Source organism: Sceloporus undulatus, chromosome 3, assembly GCF_019175285.1.
Source record: "Sceloporus undulatus isolate JIND9_A2432 ecotype Alabama chromosome 3, SceUnd_v1.1, whole genome shotgun sequence".
Classification (NCBI taxonomy): domain Eukaryota; kingdom Metazoa; phylum Chordata; class Lepidosauria; order Squamata; family Phrynosomatidae; genus Sceloporus; species Sceloporus undulatus.
In genome coordinates, this window is record NC_056524.1 from 197,216,739 (window position 1) to 197,232,541 (window position 15,803).

At 38.6% G+C, this 15,803-nt stretch overlaps 1 protein-coding gene across 5 annotated transcripts in view; it reads left to right on the forward strand.

Annotated features, from left to right (window-relative positions):
- CACUL1 (CDK2 associated cullin domain 1) overlaps window positions 1-15,803 on the forward strand; it is a 58,860-nt gene that overhangs the window by 8,892 nt on the left and 34,165 nt on the right. For all 5 annotated transcript variants that reach the window (XM_042458711.1, XM_042458713.1, XM_042458714.1 and 2 more), the window contains exons 2-3: window positions 729-855; window positions 9,249-9,351. In XM_042458711.1, the coding sequence (XP_042314645.1) occupies window positions 729-855; window positions 9,249-9,351 (230 nt within the window). The remainder of the gene's footprint in view (window positions 1-728; window positions 856-9,248; window positions 9,352-15,803) is intronic.

Here is a 15,803-nt window from a genome sequence, read left to right on the forward strand (position 1 = left end):
ACAACCTCAGTAGAACAGCTTTGCAGAAACATGTTTCAGGGTGTGATTTTTGTCATTTAGACTCCAATATTATCAAATTGTTCACCTAAATATTTTTGTATTAAGTAGAAAGAAATTCAGGCTGCGATATGCAGTGACCCTTTGTTAATCAGGAAAAATATACAGGACAGAGTTCCAGTCTGCTGTGAAAACTTTACACATCTCACATTTCCACTATAAAGCTTTATATGCAGTGTAGTCTTGTGTGTATCTGTTGAGAAGTAGGGCAAACTACAGCTGTGGATAGCAAGCCCCTGTTGTCCCCAATGGTGGTGCGTGCACGTGGCCGCGCTGCTGTTAGGGACAGCCCCTGTTGTCCCTTGGTGGTGCATGCACATGGCTGCACCACCATTAACTTCCATTGTCCTCATTGGGGACAATGCGGGCTTGAGCATCCATTTATTTTAGTATCCACGGGGTGTGTGTCCAGAACGGATCTTCTGCAGATACCAAGGGCCGACTGAATGTTCAGTGGAATTTGCTCCCGTACAAAATGACATAGGATTTGGCACTAATATAGAGTACATAAATGCTTTACTTGGATCAGGAAGAATCTGGCAAATATTCTTTACAGTTCTTAAATGTTAAAAAATTTGATTTGTGTTTCATAATCATGCTTGTTCCATTCATTTATTATTCCTTTAGTTGCATACCCAAGCTCAGTAAGATAATATTTTCTTCTCTTACAGTAATGAACGTTATAACGATAGAAGACTATAAGAGCACATATTGGCCAAAGTTGGATAGTGCCATCGATCAGCTTTTAACTCAAAGTCCTGGTGACTACATCCCCATCTCCTATGAACAAATATACAGGTAAAGGATCTTATAAAAATGGAATATATAAAGGTGGCTGTATCAATTGTATATTTAGTGGTCAGTGACTGTTTTGAGTGAGCCAATATTGTGTTCTTAAGTAAAAAACATTAATTTTAGGATTAACTTCCTTAATAATTTGATTGAGTGCTTAAGATAGAAAAGGTGGCGTGTATAACTACAACAAATAAATAAAAAAGGTGGCTGGGATTTTAAAGTCCTGATTGACTGATTGATTGATGTAGAGTGCCTATCTCCCAGCACAGGATTCAAGGTAGTGGTCCACATCCTTTATTGTAGGAATCTATATCCTATTCAGCCATAATGGCTTTTGTGTAATACAGCTTGTCTGGTTCCTTCTGGACTGTGGAGGAGGTTTTAGCTGCCTGCCCTCTCAGTAACTCCAATTGTTTTTACAGTAGACAAGCTGCTAACACAGACCTCAACTACTTGGTGTGGGGGTTGTGGGTTGAGTTGGTGGCAGGGCAAACATGAGGCCACTCAGCACTTCCAGAGTCCACATGTGGGCTGCGAGCTGTGCACCCATTTTACATAAAAGTAAGGCCAAGAGATTTCAGTTAATCAGTCTCCACTCTTGTTGTGAAAATAATAGGCAGAGATGGGAATAGTGCTTTAAGAATTTTTTAGAATTTTTTTTGTAATGTAAGAAAACATTACTTTTTCCTTTCTTATAACATAGAACATACAAGCATAGTTTCAAATTTTTGGTATGTACATTTGAAGGCAGTCTTTGGGACATTGTCAAACAGTTTTTTCAAGTACAGTGTGTCCTTGCTTTACGTGGGGGATCCCTTCCGGACTCCCCCGCGTAAAGCAAATTATGCGTATGCTCGAGGCCCATTTAAATGAATGGGGCTTGTGCACTTGGCGGCTTAGTGGTGTGCATGCGCCAGAGGCATGTGCCCCATTAGTCCCTATGGGATATGCTGCCCCTTCCTCCCCATGTGGCTTTCAGCGTATGCTGAAAGCCACATAAAGCGTGCCCGCATATGATGCGGGTGCACTGTATTATCTTACCATATATTCTCAACTATAAATCAAGAAATTTTAGGGAAAAAATTAACCATATCAACCTGGGTTAATGTTTCCATGGGTCAGTGCTGGTTTCATAGGAGTGAAGGCTGGTTGAGAGAGAAGGAAGAATGAAACCCATGCTGCCAAAAAGTTCCTAGAACCTACTTCAAGTCAGGGGGAGCTTTTTTGGTTTGCTTTTCCATGAGTCACTCCTTTGACTCTCCCACCTGCTGGAAGCCCCATCTAAGGTGATCGCTCTGGATGATTTTTCAGGGACCACCAGAGCAATCTCCTCTTATCAGGCTTCTGGGATGGGTGGGTTGAGGAAGTAGATTGTTGATAAGCAACCCAGCAAACTCCTCCTGGCTTGAAGTGGAAGCTGCTGATGGAGCAGGTTGTCAATAAGCAACCCAGCAAACTTCTCCAAGCTTCAGATGCACAGAGGCCAGTCTATCCAGCTTAGGAGAGAAGGAAGCACACTCTAGGGCTTTTTGACATCCTCGGCTTCTCCCTTCCTTCCCTTCTGAGCTGGATAGGCTGGCCTCTCTGCATCTGAAGCTTGGAGAAGTTTGCTGGGTTGCTTATTGACAACCTGCTCCCTCAGCAGCTTCCCTTCCCCTAGTGGTCTGATATTTTGATATGCCTGATAATCAAACTGTAGCAAGTATTGGTGAAAAGATCATACTTGTGAAAATGATTGGTAATGAAAAGACCAATTTCACAGTCGTTCTATTTTTCTGACAGATAGCACAAAGTGATAAAATTTAAAAGAAAATGATGCCAAAGATCTTAAAAATTCCAGCAGACTTAACTATCTATGTTCAACCTAAAGGTTGGCTGGATTAGGAGGACACTGAATGGTGGCTGTGTGATGTGTGGTGTAGGCAAACAGGTGCAAGGCTGAGATCACACCCATCATTATTGGTGTGGGATATGTTTCTTGTGCATGTCACCCAGAATGTCAACGATGAAGCAAAGAAAAAGACAACTAGGTTAGCAGTCTAATTCCAGGCAGTCTGACATCAATGCTGCAGCCATTGCATGTTTGTCTGAACAAGCCTTTCAAAGACTGACTGTACAGTATATTGCAATAATGGATATGTTATGTTCAAGCAAAGTTAACGAAAGAAGGGACCCTGATGAAACCAGACATTGATTTGGGAGTGAAATGGGTACAGGACACTTGGGATTCAGTTCCACTAGAAATGGTGAAGAAATCATTCTTGCAATGCGGTATTAACAATGCTATGAATGTCACAGAAAACAATGCCATCTATGAAGACAAAGATAAATCAGTATTGGATAATGATTTAGTCGATTGTGAAAACACAGATGAAGTTTATGCTGATGATTTCATTGAAGAACAATTCCACCATTTATTTGGTTATTCCTGCAATAAGGAATTGTACTTTGAAGGATTTGAATAAGATATTTGTGTATGTTTGTCAGTTTTTCTGGCTTAAAGTCTGGTAAAATTATCATATTAAAGTTAAAGGTTGTAATCACTACTAATGTAGCCACCATTTTCTTTGCTTTGTCTTTATATCCTTTTTGACATACCCCTAGGTTTTACCCCCAAATTATCCCTGGGTCATATAAAAATCCATAATTTTGGTCCCCAAACCTGTCCTTCACTTAACAATAGCAAGTACATTTCTGTACCGCTTATCAGTGAACTAAGCAATCCCTAAGTGGTTTACAATGTATAAGCTAATTACCCCCAACAAGCTTGGTACTCATTTTTGCGACCTATGGAAGGATGCAAGGCTGAGTGGACCTTGGAGCCTCTGAGATCAACCTCATAAACCATGTGGCTGCTGTGCAGGCATTTTACTACTGCGCCATCACGGCTCCTGCTTATACATGAGGTTGACTTGCACACAAGTAAATGTGGTATTTGATCTAGGAATTTTTCTACCATCTTTCAACAAGTTCTAGGAAAGCTTACAAGATGTTAAACTTAGGAGAAAATAGGTGTTTACTGTTTTAAATACTTTCAGATTGCTTTTCAGGACAGAGTCCTCTCAAGGCAATTTACAAATCATATAGAGCCAATCAAAAACCCCGTGGGATGGCAGGAAAAGTTTTACAACTTAGTGGTCACCACAGAAAAGACCTGGTGGCCGTCAGTAGTAAAGGTGGGCTAGCCAGCAGAGTTTGTAGTGCTAGACTCTAAAAGTGAGCTAGATTATGTGTGCCCCAAACTTCTTAAGGTTTGAAAGCTCAAAAATGGCACTTTGAATTGCTTTTGATTATAGAACCAGGACAGCTGGTAACACATTGGTGTAGTAGTACTGATTAGCTAGCTGCAGTGTTTGAATATCGGAATGGCAACATTCTTAGATTTATCACTTTCAACGGATCCTCATAGGGCATGAGGTGTTGTCTTACTCTTGTCTGGGGTGATAGAGATGTAAAATAATGGGAAATCTTCAAGCCATGGAAATACAATGTATTTTCCCATGTTTTGCCAAGGTGAAACCTAAATATGGGGGAAACTGGAACATACGCAATACAGTTGGACCTCTGTATCCATGGATTCTGTATTCATGGCTTGAAAACACATTAAAAAATAATTTCCAGGAAACAAACCTTGATTTTGGCCATTTTATATAAGAGACATCATTTTACTATGTCATTGTATATAATGGGAATTGAGCAGCCATGGATTTTGGTATCCATGGGTGGTCCTGGAACTAAACCTCAGTAGATACCAAAGGCCCACTGTACTTTTTTTTCTCATGAAGTCTACCCTTATGTTACTGTTTAATAATATGAAATGATTCATTCTTCATTTAACTCACTTCTGAAATTTTACTGTTATTTCCAAGAAATAAATTTAAAAATGTGGAAGCCTTAATTTTGTACAAATAAATTGTGGATATGTACTATACTAATAAGAAAACTGCAGACTGCTGAACCCTGTGCTACCTAAGAATATGTAACATAGTTTTTGCCATGATAAGAAGGGAAAACAGACATTACCCCATTAGTAATGAACAAAATAAAGTATGTTATTTGGACAGAAAATTTTTATGGTTAGGATTAAGCTAATGTGCAATTAAAAACTTCACATACTGAAATCAGTGCTCTGTTATCATACCCATTATCTGGCATATTAATTGTGGACTGCTGATGACATATGAATCATTTTCACGTTGCATCTGACATGTGAATGGTAAACATTCCTAAATCTTTAAACTGGCTCAGTGGGAGGTAATGGATTTGTGAACTCTTTTTAACTAATTGCTCACAGTAACTTTACAACTGGAATTATCAAAACTAGTATTTGGAAATGCCTGTTATTTTGCTGTTGATGTAAATCACACACTAGGTACACTAGGGAGCTGTTTAAAACAAATCAAAAACCAAATTATAGTGATGCCTTTATGAGGCCATCCAAAAGGTTCAAAAGGTCACAGGTTTGTTCCTCAGGCATAGTTTTTAAAAGTTTTTTGAGGGGATAAAATGTAACTATTGGGAGTCACAGAGATGCATCTTACATAAAATGTTAAATCAGAGGGTCTAGCAATCCTTCTCAGCACTGATGTTAGTAGTTGAGAGTTTGGAAAAAAAGTTTGGTGGCCCTTAGTCAAGACTCTGGGATGACTGACTGTGGTCTCCTCCCCTTATGATAAAGAAGGAAAAAAGTGGGGTGGGGTTGAAGATTTTTTTCCCCACAGGTGACTGTTAAGGTGAGCTTCTAAGATCACAGCACTTTTTCAAAGGTTGGTGTTTTCCTGGGATGCTTTCCCCCCACTGTTTTTCTGTTGTTCCCTCCTCCTTTCTCATCTCTTCCCTCAACACAGAAAATTGTGCATGAACATTTTGCAAAGACCCTATGCATGAAGGTGGCATGGTGGTGAAGAAACCTATATATCTTCTCTCTCTCTTTCAGTGTGGAGGAGGAAGTCATAAAATTTAGGAACTTGAATTTGGGGGCATAGGAGCAGTTGTGGGGTAGTGGTGGTGGAGGAGGAGTTGTGAGGGAGATGTTGTTGTCCTAGCCTAGGGCTGGAGATGTGAAAGGCTTTTGTTGTGGTGTCACTGTTTGAAGAGAGTTTGAAAGAAACAGCCCCCCCCCCCCCATTTTATTGCCTCACGTTCTTGTTTTAGTTGTCCTGTCTTTCCTCTGGAAAGGAGGAAGAAGAGAGAAAGAAGGGCAAAGTCTGGCTGTCAGCTCCTCTGTTGTTTGGCTGCTTGGCCTGCTTACTCCTCATTGTGGACCTGCCACATGACAGACAACTCTCAGAGCCAGCCTGCCTGCCTTAGCCTTGTCTTATGTCATGCAGCTGTTTTGAGCAACTCTCAAGCCTCCGCAATCCCCCTGTGAGAACATTGCTGCTACCTGGGGTTATTAAGCTATGGAATGACCTGCCGAAGGAGATCCGTGACATTTCTACTCTTACAGCCTTTAAGAAGGCTCTTAAGATGGATCTCTTCCGGCAGGCCTTCCCTACCTAGTTCTACTCCCCATTTACTGTGACTTATGTCACTCTGTCCACCAATTCTTCTCTTAAATTTAATGAGAAGAATTAAATTAAAATTAATTAAAATAAAATCCTTGCCTCAAGAAGAAGAGCCCTCCCTCCACGACATCATCATCAGACCTGAGAGGGAGTGAAAAAGAGAGGCCCAACTTCCATCAGGCCTAACTGTGAATGTACTCACTTTGCTCTCTTTAATTTTATTGTATTTTATTTATTTATTGTATTTTATTTTCTTTATTTTTACTGTTGTAACCCGCCTGGATTCCTTGTGATTGGGCGGGCTATAAATAAATTATTATTATTATTATTATTATTATTATTATTATTATTATTATGTGGACCACAAGCTAAGAACCACTGATGGAAAACAAGACTAAAGACACCCAACTCTATTACTCCTTTTCTACCTGACTCCAAGGAAGCTGTTCCTGTGCTAAACTGGTGCCTGGCAGCTGTAGTGGACTGGATGAGGGCACAGAAATTGAAACATAATCCCAACAAGACAGAGAGGCTCCTGGTCAGTCAAAAAGCAGATCTGGGAATGGGGATTCAGCCTGTGTTAAATGGGCATACACTCTCCCTGAAGACCCAGGTTCACTGTTTGTGAGTACTGTGGGATTCAGCTCTGAGCCTGGAGGCCCAGGTTTCAGCAGTGACCAGGAGTGCTTTTGCACAATTAAATCTAGTGTCCCAAGTGTGCCCGTTACTGGAGAAGTCAGATCTGGCTGTGATGGTATACAGTGGTACCCCGGGTTACGAAATTAATTCGTTCCGCGGTTAATTTCGTAACCCGAAATACCTTCGTAAGCCGAATTCCCATAGGCGCTAATGGAAAAATAGCTCTCTGCTGCCCTCCGGTGGCGGAAAATAGCGCCGCGGTTTTTTCGTAACCCGAAGAAACCTTCGTAAGCCGAAGCAATAAATCCCTATGGGATTTTTTCGTATCCCGAAAAATTCGTAACCCGGCGCATTCGTATCCCGGGGTACCACTGTATTCCTTAGTAACATTTGCTTGGACTACAGTAATACACTTTATGTCTCTTGGCCCAAAGAGTTGCATCCAGGTTGTTAACTGTAGCTGGCTATAGGGAGCATATGACTCGCTTGTTGCAACAGCCCCAATAGCTGTTGGTCTATTTCAAGACACAATTTGGAGTGCTGGTTTTGATTTATAAAGCCCCTATTCAGGTTGGGTCTAGGGGTTTATTTGAAGGACTGTATCTCCCTTTATGACAATTAGAGCTCTAATATCTGGAGAGGCTCCCCCCTCTCTCCCACCACCCCCTCAGGCTCTTAGTGGCAGCAAGGAAGAGGGCCTTCTTGGTGGCTGCTCCCAAACTTAGGAACTCTTTCCCTAGAGAAGATCCACCACTGCTTTCCCTTTGGTGGCAGGTAAAAATGTTTTTGTGCCATCAGGCTTTTTCAGACTGATGAGAGTTTGATTTCTAAATGTGTGATTCAGATTCTAAGGTTTGTATAACGTTCTTAAATACATTTTACTATTTTAATGTTTAATGTTTTTTAATTTTATAAATTCTTTAGTTGTTTTTTAAATGTTATCTTTATATTTTTAAAATGTTTTTGTATTTTTAATCTGTATTGTTTTAAGCTTGCTGTTAGCTACCTTGAGTCTCTATATTGGGAGAAAGGTTGGATAAAAATAAATAAATAAATAAATAAATAAATAGGCTCATTTTGCTATGCTTATTGAAACAAATTATTGAAACACATTGAAACAGTTTGTCTTAATGAAACAACTAGGATAATTTGGTCATGAATAATTAGCCCTATTGATTTCAGTGAGACTAAAGCTTGGCTAATTTAGGACCAAAACGCACTGCAGAAATAATCCAGTTTGAGACCGCTTTAACTGTCCTGGCTTAGTGCTAGGTAACCCTGGAAATTGTAATTTATTGTAGCACTGGAGCTCTCCGATAGAGAAGGCTAAATGTCTCACAAAACAATTTCCAGGGTTTCCTAGCACTGATCCAGGGCTGTTAAAACAGTCTCAAACTGGATTATCTCTGCTGTGTTTTTTGGTCCCTAGTCTGGATTCAGCCGCATTGGTGGGAATAGTCTTATTTAGTTAATATGGTAATTTCACAGTAATGCCTGAAGGAAAATCCCTAGAGTAGCATGTTGTTGATATGGGTATTTTTGTGTTTTAAAATATAGACCTAAATTTAGTTATTGGCCCCAACTAGAGTAAACTATTGAATCAGTCAGAACTTGATAAATCAGTGCTTACATAAATTCAATTGGTTATGTGGATCTATTCTAGTTGGAAGTAACGGATTTACATGAGAGGATCTCCTTCAAGACAGAATTAAATGTGAATGAGCTGTGTGGTTTGATGAAGTATATACAACAGGTTGACATAGCTAGGCTATAATAGGTACAGTTATTATATTCGTGACGGCCTTAACTGTAAAGATTTAATTGTAAATCTGTGGAATAATTTGTCAGGGATACAGATTAGTTGCCACAAAACCCTGGTAGCACAGTGGTTAAATGCCTGTACTGCAGCCACTCACTCGCAAACCATAAGGTTACAAGTTCAGTAGTAGCCAAGGGCTCAGGCTTGACTCAGGCTGCATCCTTCCGAGGTCACTAAAATGAGTACCTGGCTTGTTGTGGGCAATTAACTTACAGTTGTAAACCTTTTAGAGACTACTTAGGTGATATGAAGCAGTATACTGTATAAATGAAGCTGCTATTGCTATTGGATAGTAATGGTATTTTTAAAAAAGTTGCATATGGGTGAAATATCACTTTAATTTTTTAAAATTGAATTTCTGCTGGTTTAATATTGTTTTTATGCTACAAATGCTTGTCAATGTATCACTTTTCTTGTATTTATTTATGCAGTTGTGTGTACAAATGTGTGTGCCAGCAGCATTCGGAACAGATGTATAGTGACCTAATAAAGAAGATAACTAACCACTTAGAGAGAGTCTCAGAGGAGCTGCAGGTAAGATTCTGTCAACATTCTGTCAAACTGAGCAAACATTACTCAATTCCTGTTGAGCATATGTAAGTTCTTTCTCTTTTGGAATTGGTCCCAAATCCATTGTAGAAGTCTGATTCTAATAATCTGAATTTTTATAAATGTAAATATAAGACTGATAATACAAACCAGTTCTTACTTAATCAGCCTGGACAAACGTAGTCCTAACTTGGAAATTTGGGATTACATTGCCAAAAGGTGGACACTTTGATTTTTTGTTTTTGTTTACAAATGTTTATCTGTCTTTTCATTTGAAGTTGGAAGTTTACTGCAGGCCAGGTAAGGAAAAGCTTTGCTCCAGGTATTTTGGCCTACAACTCTCTCTACAGTCTCTCATGGGCCATAGGTGATGGCCTGCAAGTATTGAGACACTATTCAGACAGTATAAAATGTGTAGAACTGCTTAAAGTATTTGTTAAAGGTAAGGAAGCATGATGCCAAGGGCATGAGAAATACATCATAAAGAAGTGTTTAGGGAAAAATTGAAGAATAAATAGAATTTTTGTTTAGTTAACTTCTTGTTTAGTCTTGGGTGACAGAAAAATATGGTTTTATGTTTTTGTCCAGCCCTATTTATTTATTTGTACAGTAGTTAGTTTTTAATGTGTGTGAAAAATCTAACTTTATCTTCCATTCCTTTCCATTATGGCGGCAAATAATATCTCTGGGAAGTATGGTTTTGCTAATGCTGCTGGTCTTCTGGCAGCAGCAATATACTACATTTGTAAGGCACACTAGTTTGATCGTTTTTTTCCTGATCCAAAATATTTTAATGAAACTCGTTTGTTGCGATAAAGGTGGATAGTGTTCTATTGTTTTGATAAGACATTCCAATAAATCATAAAGCATTCCCTGCTGTACGGGAGCAGGTTGAAATAATGGGTCAGTTCAGATATAACAAAAACATTGGGAGTTGTATGACTGAGCTTCAACCTCAAGCAGTTTCTCTTCCATGGCTGCTGTCACTGTAGCAGCCAAATAGTTTGTCACTGCATGCACTTTCAGCAAGCTGTGGTTTGCTGCCACTGTAGAAATCTGGAATGAGGAAGTTGATGTGCCTGTGCTGGTATCTGTGGGAGGTCCTGGAACCAAACCTCAGCTGATACCAAGGGCCCACTGTGTATATAATGTGGGAAATTTTCCATGGAAAATTACACCATTGAAAATTTTCTGGTTTGGAATATTTTCCACTCCACATCTCTGTTTTTGTTGTATTGCACTTCAGTGTACTTGTCTATAAACCAATGAGGTCATGCAGACAAGAATGCAATAGTATGCTCATATTGTTCCAAATGCACAAACCATAATACAGTGAAACATTGTTAACTGTGTCTTTATGTAGCTTTTATACTTTTAGGATTTGATGTTAAAACTAGTACTTAATAAGTTGTTTAGGCAGGTCAGTTTAGTGTGGTCTTCCTATAATCGCTGGTGTGATCCAAATGTGTTGGAGTACAGCTCTTAACATCTGGTGAAACACTTCTGGAGAGCAACATATTGGGAAAAACCGTGTCACTCATGTCATACACTGTATATCACATAGTATAGTGGGCTCTTAGTATCTGCCAGGACTCTCTGTGGATGTTTAAGTCCCATTAAATACAGTGGCATAGGATAATGGTGTCCCTTATATAAAACAGCAAAATTAAGGTTTGATTTTTGGAATTTATATATTTTAAAAATATTTTCAAGCCATGCATGATTGAATCCTTGGATAAATAATCCATGAATACAGAGGGCCAAATGTACTGTATATAATTATAGTTGACTATTCTTCTTTCCTCTCCTGTTTTGTGTTTGACCTTGACTTGGCAGTATACAAGATTCTGGACTAAAAAAAATATTAAATCCTGATTTCTGCAACTGGCTCACTCCTCAGTTTGAGCATAAATCATGTTTGTTCCATACATACTTTGTTTTGTTATTCCTTGATCTGCTAGTCTTTTTTGAAATGGATGAGCTATATCTAAACTGGAATGCTTAGTGAAACTGCTTAGTGATTTGAAAGCTACTTGGTCATTCACTCAACCACCACCGATGAAGGAAATCCATATTTGAAGAGTCATCCATGTTTTGTTTAAAAATTTCCAACAAAGGAGGATCTGCCACCTTCTAAAGTATCACAAAGTTCTTTCTAACTTTCTATTCTATGGAGCATCAATAAACACATTTGCTCTATCTTCTACATAAAACTGCTTTAGCTACTTAAAGCTGGTTTTCACATAAACTCTCAATAGTTTCTTCTCCAGACTCACTCCTGTGATTCTTCATAGGACTATTTCTATACATTTCACCATCTTTTTTGCCCTCCTCTGCTTCTGTTCCAACGTGTTGATATTTTTTCTAAAATTGTGGTGCCTAGAATTATATAACATTGAAAACTCTTGAGTTTCTCTCTGGTCTCTTCCTGTCATTTCTTACCTATCTCTTGGAGTTGACATGGAGTTGAGAAGATAAAACATTATCTCCTCCCAGCTCCTAAGTGTATATGTAATTGGTGATGCTTTTGCAAGAGTTAATCATTTAAGACACACTTCATCTGTTACCTTAATAATTACATTACACCGTTTTCTCAGCAATGATCTGTTGATGTGAAATACACATTTTGAAAGACTACTTCCAGAATGCTGAATTTTTGCTGCTGCATTCAATATGCTGGACACACTCAGTTACAGTTTGAATATGGATGTGTGAAGATGCATTGGGATGTAGGTGTGGGAGGTGACTGCATACAGCTGTGCACATTCAATACATGAATGTGTGTAGCCTTCCTAGAAATAAATTTTTGGTACTTGTTGGAATAAAGATGCTTGACTGGATGGACCCTGGGCCTCATCAGGTAGCAGCTTGTTCTATACTTTTGTCTGTGGTGGTGGGAACATATTTTGTTTTGTTTGCTGCCATTACAGTAAGATAGGATGTTGCCTATCTGACCGCACAGAGATGTACCAAGTTACAAAATTGCCCTTGAAACTCTGCTAGTGTTATCCTATTGCTTTGGCAAATTAGGGGTACGTTCCTTCCCCTCCACCAATTTGATGGGCCAATACTTTTTCCTCTTTGTCAATGAACTCCTTGAAAATTGCACTAGGAGAAAGTAGCCCTTTCACACGTATTTTGGGAAGGGGAAAATTTCAAGCAAAGCTTTCTTTATACCATCCCATCCCATCTCATTTGACATAAACACACTGCTGAAATATGTGCTCCATATGTTTAACTTTGCAGTAGCTGGTGGGCAGCTGAGGAAGGCCAGGTAGAATGCATTGGCCCTATAGGAGGCCTTGGAGGGTGGCACCTACTTCTGCAAAAAGGAAAAAAAAATCCCCCAAATGCCTCTAGGGGGCATAGGGGCATTTTGACCATGTTTGGGGTTTCAAAAAAGACCCCTCCTAGGCCTAAATTGGCCCAGAAGTGCACAAAATGAGGTGGAAATACACTTTATGCACCAGTGGACAGTTTGGGACACAACACAGTTCTTTGCAAAAATAGTTTTTAACGCTTTGTGGGCCCAGAGGTGCTCCAGATGTAGTGGAAATGCCCTTCTCATCCTTCAAAGTGCATTTGAGTGTCCTGGGAATGACATGCCACGCTTTGTCCACACTTGCTTTAATCTTTATACATCTTCCCTTTTCATTGATGTACAGGTTTTACAAGTCTTTGCTGCTTTGACTTGTTACTCTAGAAAAGACCATTGTTAACATATAATAATAATAATAATAATAATAATAATAATAATAATAATAATATATTTTTAAAAAGACCCTTGTTTTTAAACTATGGATACTTATTGTGGCTACTTGAAAATGTGGAGTGCAGATGTTCAATTTTTCTGTATCATTGATCATAGATCATTTAAATGATCAATGCATAATGATGTAAGGAAGTTATATTTTAATAATTTATTAGATTAGTGCTTCTGTGTACTTCAAAAGAAAATCTATATTGATGCTAATAATTCAATCTTAGCTTTCCATATTTTGAAATATGCACTGTAAGTATCCACAGGTTTAAAAAATGGCCTTTTCTAAACTAGCAGGAGGAAGCAATGGCAATTGTTGACTTAATGGGCAACTGAGATATGTGGTAGCATTACCTAATTTCTTTCTTCTGCATCAGTTTTCAAAAATCTATTTAAAGATGCTCAGGTGAACCAGGAAATTCTAGTTCTAGCATTGTAGGAATTCTGAAGGATATTTAAACATTAGACTTACACTTTACCCCCTCAAGAGGTTCTCAAGGTAGCTCTGTGTCCGCATAAGAAAGTTCAGGCTAATTGTGGTAACCAAGATGGTCAATTCCTTACCTTGTGAGAGCTGCTTAGCTATCTTTGTGGCATGGTGGAAGATGTTTTCAGTTCAAAAAGCTTTTGACATCAACCCCTTCTCCCCCTGTTTCTTACTGGATAATCATTTTTTCTTACACAGGTTGAGCATCCCTTATCCAGAATTCCAAAATCTGAAATACTCCAAAATCATCCACATGGGTGGCTGAGATAGTGACACCTTAGACTCAATGTACACAAAGTTTGTTTCATGCACAAAATTATTAAAATATTGTTATAAAATTACCTGCAGGCTATGTGTTTATAAAATATCAACAAAAATAATTTAATAATTTTCTGTTTAGACTTGAGTCCCATTCCAAGTTATTTCATTATGTATATGCAAATATTCCAAAATCCAAAAAAATCCACAACACCTCTGGGGTCCAAGTATTTTGGATAAGGGATACTCAACCTATAACTACCGTATATACTCGACTATAAGTCAACCTCATGTATAAGTCAAGGGCAGGTTTTGGGGCCAAAATTACGGATTTTGATATGACCCATGGATAAGTTGAGGGTAAAACTTAGGGGCATGTAACAAAGGATGTAAAGGATAATGCAAAACAAAATAATGTCAAAAAACTTAGAAAATTCTGACAGGCATAACTATTTGTGCTCATCCTAAAGGCTGGATGGATGAGAGAGTAGAGGGGATACAGTACATACCTCTTTTTGGTGCTCCCAGGATGGGCTGAGCTCTTGCCTTTTATTCAGAGAAAGGGGATGACTCCTTTTTAATATATATAAGAGGTAAAGTACAGTACTTACATTGACCCGTGGATAAGTTGACCCAGTTTTTTTGGGTCAATTTTTTGATTAAAATTTCTAGACTTATACATTATATACAGTACATTATGATATATACAGTTTTCATCTCTTTGTATCTCGACTAAATCTCCACTGTATCAGGGTTTAGATGGAAAGCCAAGTTACAGATGCTACAATATAAATAACTAATGGTTGCCAGGCCTGAACAAGAAGAAAGTGTGATGCCGAATGTGTTAAACAGCTAATTTTAAGATAGAACATAAAATTGCAGCTAATAAAGTGAACAAAATGTTATTTCTAACTCCTATTCCCTTTGAACATGGCATTGAAATACTAATTTCTTTCTGTTTTGAATCAAGCAAACATCTTGAGTGGAAACTGAGGTTAACTCCACAAAACAGTTTGAATTGATGGTGTGGGCCATGTATGCTATTCCAGTTTAGAAACATTCCCATTCTCTTGGTTTTTTTGTGGATTTTTTGGGCTATGTGGCCATGTTCTAGAAGAGTTTATTCCTGACGTTTCACCAACATCTGTGGCTGGCATCTTCAGAGAAGATGCCAGCCACAGGTGCTAGCGAAACGTCAGGAATAAACTCTTCTAGAAAATGGCCACATAGACCGAAAAAACCCACAAAAAGCTATGGATGCCAGTCATGAAAACCTTCAACTTCACATTCCTATTCTCCATTTTATGGGGTGTACTGTAGGTGGCAGCAAAATGCTTTCATGAGTTGAATACTTATTTTCAAAAAAATTAAACCATCCAAACTTCAGAATGAAGATACAAGATTAATCTCCTCTTCTAGCTGTCTTGTGTACCAGATCATGAAAGTTTCTTACATTACAGGTTACCTCCTTTCCCTCATCCTCCATGTCCCATGTGTATTGCTTAGAATTGCTTATCCCTTTCTATATTTAATAGTAATACATGTCTTTATAGGAACTCCATGGTTACACAGTATTTGTTATGTTGGAATGAACATTTTCCAGGTGTGGGGTATAGGGATATATTCCTACCAGTTGTGTAAATATTGAAAATATTGTTGAAGTCTGTTGGGAATATTGTATTGCCTAGATACTAATAGAACTTGCAGCAGTTTCTAAAGCAGCTTTTGGGGATTGTTTGCTGTACACATTTCATCCAAAGTATAAAATGTCCTGTGTATATACTTGAAAGGTCTTCAACGTGCATGAAATTTGACCAGCTTGACTTAAACCTTTAGCTCCATACTGTAGTAGGGGATCCAGTAAAGATTCTGCACTATAGCAACTCCCCTCCCCCGCAAAAAAATATGTCCCACGAATGGATTTTAAGCACA